Below are 12,632 nucleotides of genomic sequence, written 5' to 3' on the forward strand. Positions count from 1 at the left end.
AAATTTATCTCAATATTTTCTGCTCAGGTTTTTTACTCTTATTTATTATTACATTTTCCTGAAAATTTGCTTTGCGCAAAAAAATCAGATCTTCAAGTTTTTCAGATTTTCAGATTTTTGCCCAAAAACTTCTGGTATTGCATGAAGCCCAGCACACATCAAAAAATTATTGGGACTTCTTTCATTGATTTATATGCAACCTCAACAGGTCTGAGATGCCAGATTTTCAGATTCAGATTTTTCCATCCTCAGGGTTTAATAAACTCCAAAAATTAGTGATTTTTAAAAGTTCAATTTTATTAAAAAAAAATCATGAATTTTTCAAAATGTTTGCATTTGGAGTTTAGTAAATAACCCCTACATGACAAAGCCATGAGAATAAGAATGAATTTGAAAGAATTTGATTCCCTTGTATGTCTGTGCTTGGGGGGATTTTCATCTCAGCCAATTTTAGCACAAGAAATCTTCCAAATTGCCTTTATATACAGATACTTTGTAGTCCAGTAGAAAAAGAAAATGTCTTTCTTCTTTTTTACAGATCTGCATAGTGAGCAAGTACACTGAATGCTGCCGGATTTCCAGTTCCATATTCTTCTCTTTATAAGTTTGGGAACTACAGCACTGAAAACTTTTTTCCATGCGGCTTGTATTTCAATAATCTTTTTAACATTATATTTTAATCTGTCTATATTTAATCTGTTTAAACCCCTTCTCCAAATCCAGATAATTGGTTTTCTCAATAAATCCAGCATACCATGCATTAGGTGCTTTTTATCTGGCTTGAGAACAATACCACAATACATACCACTTTATTCAAAATGTTAATTCTGCATCCACATTTCTTCATTGAATTAATGCATTGGCTAACATTTTTGATTAAAAAAGATTGCTATTTTATTGCATAAGAAAGTGTCATTTTTAAATGTTAGCGCTAAACATACTATAAATACTTATTTCAACCATATAGCTACAAAATCAAAAATCTCCTTATTACAGCAGAGAAAAGAGTTTACTCAAATTTACTGTATTTATCATTTTTGACAATAAAAAAATTACATAATTGGAAGTTCTTTGTAGATAGTATATATATTTTTGTTTTTGTTAAAGCCTTACATGTTTTTCCATGCAAACATTTCCCATCAAATTAAGCATTAACACAGAACATTACACTAAGACTTATGTTCTACTTCCAGTTGTGAATGTACAGTATGCTTTTAAAACAAGCATACTTCTTCTAAGTCATATGAATCGGTGAGTTCTTCTTTGGTAGACTTTTAATAAAAGGTTTATAAACTATGAGTAATATGGTGGGATTTGATAACACAATACACAGTCATTACCTTACTGATCTATTTACATTTTTCTGTCTACAGTATGCTGTCACCCATTCCGATAAGAAGAAAAGGTTCCTCCTAAATATTCGGAAGGGGTTTGTTAAAATGAGAGCTGTGGAGATGTGGAATTCTCTCCTTGAATAAGTTGTACAGGTTGATACATTAGATAGCTTTAAGAAGGGGTTGGATTGTTTTTTAGCAAGTGAGGGAATACAGGGTTATGGAAGATACAGTAGCTCATGGTACAATTTGATCCAGGGACTACTCCGATTGCCATTTTGGGAATTTTTTTTGGCAGTTAGGCAGGTTAAAAAAAAGTTAAAAGGTTGAACTTGATGGACGTGTGTCTTTTTTCAACCTAACTTACTATGTTACTATGTTACTATGTTATGCTCATACAAGCTAAGCATGTATTCCCAAACAATGTAGAAACTGCCCCGGCAGTCGAAACAGTCCAATGATGGAGCTCCAGAGAGACCAGAAAATATTTAAAAAATTAAATTTTATTCTGTCATACTTAAAAATAGAAAAAATACACACTGCATGCCCCTATGGTCCCATGGGCTATAAGCTCCATGGGACCATAGGGGCATGCAGTGTGTATTTTTTCTATTTTTAATTATGACGGAATAAAACTTTATCTTTTAAATATTTTCTCTGGTGCTCCATCATTGGACTGTTTTACTAATCAAGGATGACTGCTGGGATCGCAGCAGATGTGAGGCACATAGAATGATCGTGAGGCGACCGGTAAGTGCTCCCACTACCACTTTTTGTTTAAATTTTCCCGGTAGCTGAAACTAATGTAAGAAACTATACTCCATCATAACATAACATTTTCTTAAAGAAATTACATTACATACTGTACATACAGATGAAGCCAGAAGGAATTGTACATCTGGCGCGCTGTAACGAAGATAAACGCGCTGCTCGCGTTACATGCAGGGAAACACGATGCCCCGACGTTCAGAAAAGATAGGAGCTTAAATTAAAATAGGCCAGCAGGTGGCGCCTGATCTACACTCTATGATTTACAAATTGTCATCTATATAGGTCTCCAGTAGCACTAAGTAGATACATCCATTGGCACATATATAAAAATTATAGGGGAGGGGGAAAGACAGAGGTGGCTGAGGGAAAAAAAATAGGGAGGACAGAGATAGACACTGGGCAGAGGAAATTCTGGGGGAGGGAGAAATACATGGAGGTGGCTGAGGGAAAATGTCTGGGAGGATGATATATAAATCATTTTACTTTTTAAAATAAATTAGTTAAAACGTTACTTATGGCGGGGATTGAACACTGAACCCCTTGGTCAAAAGTAAGCACTTAAACCATTAGGCCACCACTACAATACACTGCATAGTTTGTTGTCATCTCCCTTGATCAACCATTAGCTGCATACGGAACTAATCATATTACTTAGTGCTTGGCGGCCTCTAGTGGCAGAAACTGATATTACATGCGGGTAAATGAGCTAAACACGATGAGGCTTCGTGACACATCGCACTTGCTGCCACTTCAGTAGCGTTACAGCGCGATAAATGTTCAAAAGTAAGTGACTCCATCTGTACATTGTATAGGTAACATTTTTACAAATTCTTTATGTTCTAAACAAATGTTTGATTGAGAATTAGGCAAAGCATTAGGCTGGCCTAGTTTAAGACAACTATAATTCATTTGATATATTTCTTGTTATTAACATAGATAAATATATTTTATCAGAATGACTTACCTGTATAGCACTGCTGGGAGACAAAGTATCTTTTAAACTTTCATTTCCAAGACCTGAATCAACAGCATCAATAAGATTTTCTATGGGAACACTCTGGCTTGGCTTCATAAAAGTAAAGTCATTTTCAGTTGACTCCAAAGCTACACAGACATTGTAGGAGTAGGGAAGAGGCAAAGTCCCATTATTAAAGTTGGAAATGATCCTGGGATCAACTTGAGAATATAGATTTGTACTGAAGTCTAAAGAGGGAGAAGGTTTTGCCATTTTACATTTTGATATGATGGCCAAGGTAACAGTTATAATAAAGAGCAAGGAAATAAGTGCAAGTGCAATTACCAAATAGACTGGTAAATTAGAAGGAGGAAATTCACCGCTGGACTGATTTTTGAGTTTGGGGACCACCTGTTGAAAATGATCTGCCACAATGAGGCTTATTGTTACTGTTGCTGATAGAGATGGGTCTCCATTATCTTTTACCACAACCACCACCTTATGTTTCAACACATCTTTTTCCTGAAATACACGGGATGTCCTTATTTCTCCAGTGTGCTGACTAATGGCAAAGGGGGGTGATTCTGACATCTGCATGAAATGATAAGAAAGCCAAGAATTATGTCCAGAGTCTGCATCCACAGCCACCACTTTTGTGATTAAAGAACCTTGCTCAGAGGAAAAAGGGACCATTTCAAACAAAACCAAACCACTGTTTCCCATTGATGGATATAAAATTATTGGTGCGTTATCATTCTGATCTAGTACATGGATAGTTAATGTTGTATTACTACTCAGAGAAGGGAATCCGTTGTCTTTAGCTGTTATTTGTATTTGAAATTCCTTGAGCTGCTCATAATCAAACGATCGCTGACCATATAAAACCCCAGTCTTTATATTAATTGAAAAATAAGAGGAGACAGGGAAATCCTCATTATCCATGCTGGAAATTGAATAAATAACTTTTGCATTATCTCCCGTATCAAGATCTGATGCTTGTATTCTGTATATTGAAGCTCCAGGTATATTGTTCTCAAGCAAATAAGTAGCATAATTTGATTTAATAAACACTGGTGAATTGTCATTAACATCAGATATATCCAGTCTGATGAATTTCCTACTGGAGAGTTGAGGAGACCCTTTATCTGTTGCCACAATTGTGATATTATACCAGGGTATCTTCTCTCTGTCCAGTGTACTTGTAGTGACAATTCTATAAAACCTGCCAGCTGATGAATCTAATTGGAAAGGCACTGTTCCCACTATTTGACAGTCAACTTCTCCATTTTCCCCTGAGTCTTGATCATGAACTTCAATCAGTGCTATGACAGTGCCAGGAGCGGAATCCTCAGGAACAGGAGAAGATAAGGAGGCAATGGCCATCTCTGGTGCATTGTCATTTTCATCTGTAATTTCTATTAACACTTTTGAGTGGGCAATATAGCCACCTCCATCTTTGGCTTGTACAGACATCTCATAATGTCTTGTCACCTCAAAATTTATATTTCCTGTAGTTGTAATCTCACCATTTGAAGGATTAATATTAAACATACTTGTATGAAAGCTGTTTTCTGATGTTTTACTAAAGGAATATGTGATCTGTGCATTTATACCTTCATCTTTGTCAGTTGCATTTACATAAAGAACTGTAGTATTAACTGGGCTATTTTCACTAATGCTTGCTTTATACACAGCTTGGGTAAATGCAGGCACATTGTCATTGACATCAGTAACTGTCATTTTAATTAAAGCAGTACCAGTTCTTACAGGGTTCCCCCCATCAAAGGCCATTAGGGTTAACTCATGAGTATTTTGCATCTCACGATCTAGAGGATTCTCTAAAACCAGCTCAGGAAAACTACTCTCGGATTTTTGATCCAGTGTATAATATTGATTGTCACTGAGCCTGTATGTTTGTATTGTGTTAATATCAATATCAGGATCCTCTGCATTTTGTAATGCCAAGTGAGTCCCTACTGCAGTACCTTCAGTGATTTCTAAATGAATAATATCAGGAAAAAACTTTGGGGGATTATCATTTATATCCTGAATTTCAATTTTGACAGGGAAAACATTAAGAGGATTTGCTACCATTGCATCAAAGATTAGGACACAGGTAGCTGTTGTCCTACACAGAGTCTCTCTGTCTATCCTATCTTTAACAAATAAATTTCCATTATTTAGATCTACAGAAAAATATTTCTCAGAAACACGGGAAACAATACGAAATCTTCTGGAGGAAAGCTCATTAATATCTAATCCAAGATCTTTTGTAAAATTTGCTATTACAGAACCCTTTCTCAGTTCTTCAGCAATAGAATAATGAAGCTGACCAGAGACTGAATGACAAAGCAACAAGAACAAGAATGAAAATATTACTTGCCGTCTGATTCCCTTGTATGTCTGTGCTTTCTGGATTTGCATCTCAGCCATATTCAGTAAATGAAATCTTCTGGAAGGAATTCTTTTTTTTCCGGTACAAAGGTTCAGTAGCAGTATAAAATATGATTTGAAATCATTTCCTTAAGGCAGCAAAGATATTTATATTGTTTTCTGTGAATGGGAGACTCTAGAAAATGTCTGTCTTCCTTCTGCAGATCTGCAATGTAAGTGAGTGGTATGGATAATTCTGGTTTTTCACTTCTGTATTCTTCTCCTTATTGGTAAACAGCGGCGCTCTGAGGTGCAAATGTGGTACTGCAGTACTGGATAATTCTTTTCAGCAATGCTTGTGTTGAAAGCTTTATTTTTACCCAAACATCTTTACTTTGCATACTTATTTGAGTAATGTAATGCATGTTTATTTATTAAATGAAAGAAACTCCATTTTAAAACACATATGTGATCTTGTTTCCCATTGCTGCAGCAAAATACATCTAGTGCTAATTTAAGAATTAATTTTGTACAACAGATGCCTGGTATAGTTTACTAAACTTTAAACATACCTTTTTAAATATCTGTTTTCCAGATTACCCTTTAATACATTTTTTTGGGGGGCAAAAGTACTTAATTATTGAAATACATATATACTGTATATTGATAACAAAACAATTTTAATACATGAGAAAACATTTTTAACACAATTTATATTTGGCTAAACTGATTCTTATACTTTAGAAACAAGATGACAAAATAATGGCATGCACATTGAGAAGAACGATGAATGGAAAGCCCTTGTACTTGATGGAATGGAAATATCCCATAATAATGTCATTGGAGGTATTGAAACTGTACAGGGAGGAACGCTATGTATGATGCACTATTAAAAGAAACAGAGACAGAAAAGTGGCTATTTGAACATTATCTTTTGTTGTCAGTCACAACACAGGAGAACAGGAGGGAGAACGGAAGGTTCGCCATAGCCATTTACATGTATAAATGAAGAAATAGACCTTCTTTTGGGTGATTGTTTCCTGAAATGTAGCACTCTAAATTTCCAGACAATAACTTCCATGTGATTTGCATCTTCTGTTGGCGATACTTTTGGATTATATTATTAATATCATATTATCAATATGAGTATTAGTTACCCCATCCATCAGTAGAAACACATTTGCAAATGTTAAAGTTTATATCAATGCACCAGTGCACCTATGTAAGAAACCTTACAAAATAAATAATTTTTATATCCAAAAATACAGGAAAAAATACAAGTCTTAAATAAATGTTTACAGATTAGCATGTCACTATAAAATACTACAGTCTTTATATATATATATATATATATATATATATATATATATATATATATATATATATATATATATATATATATATATATATATGTTAAGGTGTTTCATACAGTGGAAAACAATTACAATAGCTCTAAATTTCAAATCTTAGCAATTAGCATTCCTTAGCTAACAAAGAGAAAATGAAATGTGAGAACTGCACAGAGTAACTCTCTAAAGTTTATGGGATAAGATGACCTACCAGAGATGTTCTTGACATCAAATGCTAATGCAGAGTGGTGAAGTTTTTTATTTTAGAAGAAATTAACTTATAAAACTATTAATTCACTTTAATGCATGCATTCGTAAAAATGGATATCACACACACAGGAAGAGGAAACTGTAGGTAAGGAGGCGACGAGAACCAATAAATCTAACATATATCAAAGGAATTCTGGGAACTTTAATGTTTTTTATACGGTATAACACAACTAACATACAATAATAATCTGTGATAAGACTAGTAGCATTTATTGAGTTTACACAGCACAGCACTAAATATTAATTTTTTCACCTAGAAAAATTACCTTTGAGTAACATACAATCAGAACTATGTGTAGGTTTGAAAAGCCTGCCTATTCAGGTTAATAAACTCTACTAAACTATTAGAAGTCATGATTTTTCAGTCATCTTGTACAATGGTTTAACTCAATATACTTCCCAGCATGAGTACCGTCCTGCTTCATAGGTATCAACTACAGTATTGATATACAAATTCATTAAATTACTTTTTACTTTGTGAATCATAAATGATACAACAGCAAACCAACTATTATTCTCTTTATATGTATTCATGAGAAAAAAATAATCTAGGCCTCTGTGAGATAATATAAATGAAGCAGGCTTAATAACAACATTTGAAATACACGACAACACTCTTTTATACCTAAAATAAATGGTGAGTTGAGTTTACTCTGTGATCCACTTGTATTTAGTGCCACACAATCTCACACATACCCTCCCAGTTGCAAACCATATAGTAAAATATTTGTCATAAAGAGACATCTACAGGTGAACTGGTGGCTATGAAATGCACTGGAGAGACATTATCAGCTTAGATGCATCAGTTTTTAGTGAGAAGTAGAGAAAATATATAATGAATATTTTTTTCTATTTTCTTATTTTCTACTCATTGAAAATATTCCAATGGAATGTATAATGTGGTGTGCCTACTGTATGGGCAGGGGAGTGACACAGTGTCCTGACCTGATAGAAAAAATACATTTTAGAAGATGTAGGCTTGACTAAAGCTCTGCCTTTCATATTAATACAAAGCCAAAGATGGTATGGTAGTACAGATTGTTACATCTCTATTCCATACTCTATTCCATACTCTATTCCATACTCTATTCCATAATCCAGTCTCATGTCCCTAATACAAGTCTGCAGCCCAAGTAAAAAAACAATAGTATTAACATGCTTATATTACTGGTGAAAAGTCATGGCACAGTGATCCTGCAATTGTATTGTTTACAGTTTAAATTACTTTTATGACCAGTCATTTTAAAATGGTTATGTCCAAATATTTAAATTATATGTATATTGAATAAATTCAATATTTCACTCACTGATGGGTGATGTCTATTTTTTTTATAAATATTTTTATTTATAAACATACCATCAGTGACGTTCATACATACATATTATGTGATATTCATAATATTATACAAGCTTAAGAACAGTGGTCACAATATCAAGAAAGCAAACTGTTTGCTACATCATACGCTGGAAATAGTGTCACAATAACATCCAGTGTTTAGTTTCCTGTATGCAATTTGAGGTTACATGTAATATAACAATTGAGTAGTTGTTTCTAGACATTATCAAAGTCTTGCATTATTACAAATGACATAACAAGCCTACTGAAATGACCCTGTATTGTACTTGTTTTGGACCGAAAAACATCACTGTGTCGTTCAATAACGCAATTTGTATTACCAATAAACATAAATTTTAACCAAACTAGAGGAGACATTCCAATGTTTGTCCTAGTTTTCTAAGCTGGATAGAGTATAATGAGTGAAGGAGCTCTTTTTGTTAGGTCTACACTGTTGGTGCATCTCCAAATCTGTATCTAACCCATGGTTCCCATATTTTTTGTATTGTTGTCGTCTTATCAAGTGTTAGCCCTGTTAAACGCTCATTTACATAAATCCAATCAATCTTATTTTTGAACATATTGTAGTTTATAGTCGGGGACTTCCAGCATTTGGCTATAGTTTGCCTAGCCGCTAAGAAGATATGATTCAGCAACTTGCATTTTAGTTTCAGAACTCCCTTTGGTGGCAAACTCATCAAGGCCTCGTATGGGTTTTTCGGTAAGTTAATGTCGAGGGGGTAATGTCTATTTTACCTGTAATATTTTTAGCTGCTTTATAGGCCTCTTAATATTCAGCGTGAAAAACAACATTTGATTTGATACAGCATATATTATAAGAACACTACTGAACTAGGTACATAAAGTAATTATTAAATATCAGTGAGATGTGATTACAAATCAGATATATATCCAGTTACTGGACAATCATAAATGAGATAACTCTCTTTTCAGAGACAGTTATCAGTGAGATATATATACAGTATATTTGCTTAACTTGCGTTTCTGCTCTCTTTATCTAATGAATACAAGAAGGCAAAACAAAGTCCTTATTCCCTTCCCTTCTTAGTCGCTTTCATATGCATTCATCGTCACACAAACATTGTAGGAATGTGGAAGTGACAGTGTCCCATTATTATATTTAGAAATGATCCTGGTATCAGCATGAGAATACAGGTTGGTACTTACAGGTCCAAAGGCTGAGTAAGGGGTTGATTCCTTGCATTTTGATATAATCACCAACATTACAGATAAAATAAATATCTAAAAAATCAAAACAAGTGCAACTACCAAGTATAGTTTATGTATAAATTTGATGGAGAATCAGCATCACTAAGTTGATTGCTGAGTTTGGGAACAACCTTCTGAAAATGATCTGCTACAATAAGGCTTAATGTAACTGTTTCTGAGAGAGATGGCGACACTCCATTATCCATAACTATCAGCTTATGCTTCACAATATCTTGAAATATGTGTGAAGTTCTGATTTCACCAGGGTGCTGACTAATACTAAAGAAATATGGTTTGGGTCCTTGTATAACATGATATGACAGCCAGGCATTATGTCCAGGCATTGCATCCAATGCAACAATTTTAGTTATCAAAGTTCCTTGCTCAGAAGCCACAGGAACCAGCTCAAAGAAAGATTCAACACTTTATGAAGTTGGATACAACAATTTTGGAACAGTATCATTTTGAACTATTATATGTATTGTTAAACTTGCATTGCAGCTCAGGGATGGTGATCCATAGTCTTTTGCATAGACTTTCATTTGAAACTCCTTGTGCTGCTCATAATGAAAGGATTTCTGAACAGTTTCTATGTTTATGGAAAAAAAAGAGGACATGGAATAATCATTTGTATTTGTGTTATACATTGAATAAATAACTTTAGCGTTATCTCCAGTATCAATATCTGATGTTTGCATCCCTGATGCATTGTCATTTACATTTGATATATATCCAACTTAATAAGTTTACTATTTGAAAGTCGAGGAGATCTTCTGTCAGTGGTCTGAATAGTGATATTATACGATGGAACTTCCTTCTGTCCAAGGAACCAGTAGTAATTATTTTGTAGTATCTGTTGTATGTAGATGAAATGTTCTTGTTCCCAAAAGATGACAGTCAACTTCTCCATTTTCTCCTGGTCATGAATTTTAATCAGAGCAATAGAAGTACCAGAAGATGAATCCTCAGGAATTATGGATGAAAAAGATATCATGAATATGTCAGGCACATTGTCATTCTCATCTAGAACTTCTATTAATAATTTGTTTTGTCTTAAGTTTTCCACTGGTAGAATTAATACTAAACATACAGTACTTGTATGAAGATTGTTGCCAGATGTTTTGCTGATTTGTGATTTTTTTATTATTACAGAGAAAAAGGAAATCATTTTTAAAAATTTGGACTATTTGGATAAAATGGAGTTTATGGGAGACAGCCATTCCGTAATTCGGAGCTTTCTGGATATCGGGTTTCTGGATAAGGGATCCTAAACCTGTATATATATATATACAATACTTGAAAAAAAGACCGCACTCACAGGACTTTCACAAAAGAATAAGCCCCCATGGGCTGTGACATTTATTCCTCAACGTTTCGGCTAGTACTAGAGTGTACTAGCCGAAACGTTGAGGAATAAATGTCACAGCCCATGGGGGCTTATTCTTTTGCGAAAGTCCTGTGAGTGCGGTCTTTTTTTCAAGTATTGTATACAATTTCGTTACCAGCACCTAGGCGAGTACCCATCTCATTGTGGAGTGCACCATTGCGGATCTGTATATATATATATATATATATATATATATATATATATATATATATATATATATATATACATACATTAATACATTGGTTTTTAGTTAATTCTGGTACAACATATCGGAAATGTAAGAAACATTTCAGGTAACTGGTATATTTTTATCCATTGTAACATATTACTTATGTTTATCAATCATTGTCACACAAATCAAATTCCAACAAGGAAGGAAGTTCCAATAATATCATACAGTACCTCTTGCATTTATGAAACCATGAAAGGCCACCAGGAAGCAGGAAGGTGCTGTCCACTAGATATAATGTCCAATCCAAGATCATTTACAATGTTTTCAATGACAGAATATTTTCTCAGTTCTTCAGCAATAGAATAACGAAGCTGCCCAGAGACTGAATGACAAAGCAATAGTAACAAGAATGAAAATGTTACTTGCCATTTGCATTCCTTGTATGCCTGTGCTTGTTGGGTTTTCATCTTAGTCTTTGTATTTGAAATCTTCTAGTAGTCAATTTTATTTCTTTTTGGAGACAAATACAGTATCCTTTCCAATGAAAAAATCCAGAAAATGTCTTTTTCCTTTCAGTCCTGCAGTGTTTTTAATGTAAGAATCATCCTCCTTATACTGTGTAGGTCAGGCGTGTTCAAAAGGTAGATTGAGATCTACCAGTAGACCTTTAGTTGGTGATCAATAGATCTCAAGACTCTGTCAACAAACAGCTTGACTAAATTACCCATCTGTTTTATTATTTTCATTCAGCTATTTATTCTGTTATTATTACATAAGAAATAGTTGTTTTTTAAAAATAGTAATAAAAATTATCTTCTAAAGCAATATTAAAGTAATATTTTCCATGGAACAGAATGCTAACAGTGATATTATGTAGATCATAATGGAACATCATCACTAAAAGTAGACCCTGCATTAGTAAGTATGGGCACTCCTAGTGTAAGTGGACAGTGATGCTCTGAGGCCAAAATGTGGTACTACAACACTAACCAATAACGCCAATGTAATGTAAATATTGTATTAATTTAGAAATAAAATTTTTATTTTTAAAATTAAGCATATTTCAGCACTGTATTTTAACACATTTTGTAGAATAGTTTAAATCACTTTATGCTCTTTGAATGGTGTTACTTATTCGGTATGATCTCTATGCCAAAAGTAGTATCTGCGACAGATAGCAAATTGTTAAAAAGTTAAACTGATAAAGGCAAACTCAGTAATAAAGGTCAGCTAATAAAAACTAACCCCTTCTCACCAATTTATCATTATTAGTTCTTCCCAATTCAGCATTATTTCCAATACTGAATCGCCCCATCTACATTTGAACACTTATGCTCACAAGAAGATCCCCCCATGAGCACTATACCTGCCTGATAGCCAAACAAAATGTTAGACAGTTAAGCTTTATTTCACACTGGCTCAGAGATTGAGCTGGATATAAATGAAAAACAAGTC

The 12,632-nt window shown here is 33.9% G+C and overlaps 2 protein-coding genes across 7 annotated transcripts in view; both read right to left on the bottom strand.

Moving 5' to 3' along the window:
• LOC108713304 (protocadherin gamma-A4) overlaps window positions 1–12,632 on the bottom strand; it is a 203,329-nt gene that overhangs the window by 170,404 nt on the left and 20,293 nt on the right. The gene's annotated exons all lie outside the window — the stretch shown is intronic.
• Window positions 3,004–5,657, bottom strand: LOC108712426 (protocadherin gamma-B1). The gene has a single exon (XM_018254640.2). It carries the CDS (start codon window positions 5,491–5,493, stop codon window positions 3,004–3,006), a length of 2,490 nt encoding a protein of 829 aa, XP_018110129.2. The 5' UTR covers window positions 5,494–5,657.

This window comes from Xenopus laevis, chromosome 3S (assembly GCF_017654675.1).
Source record: "Xenopus laevis strain J_2021 chromosome 3S, Xenopus_laevis_v10.1, whole genome shotgun sequence".
NCBI classification, from domain to species: Eukaryota; Metazoa; Chordata; class Amphibia; order Anura; family Pipidae; genus Xenopus; species Xenopus laevis.

Coding starts and splice junctions, on each gene's coding strand:
- LOC108712426 (XM_018254640.2), bottom strand. CDS start 5,493: ATGGCTGAGATGCAAATCCAGAAAGCACAGACATACAAGGGAATCAGA.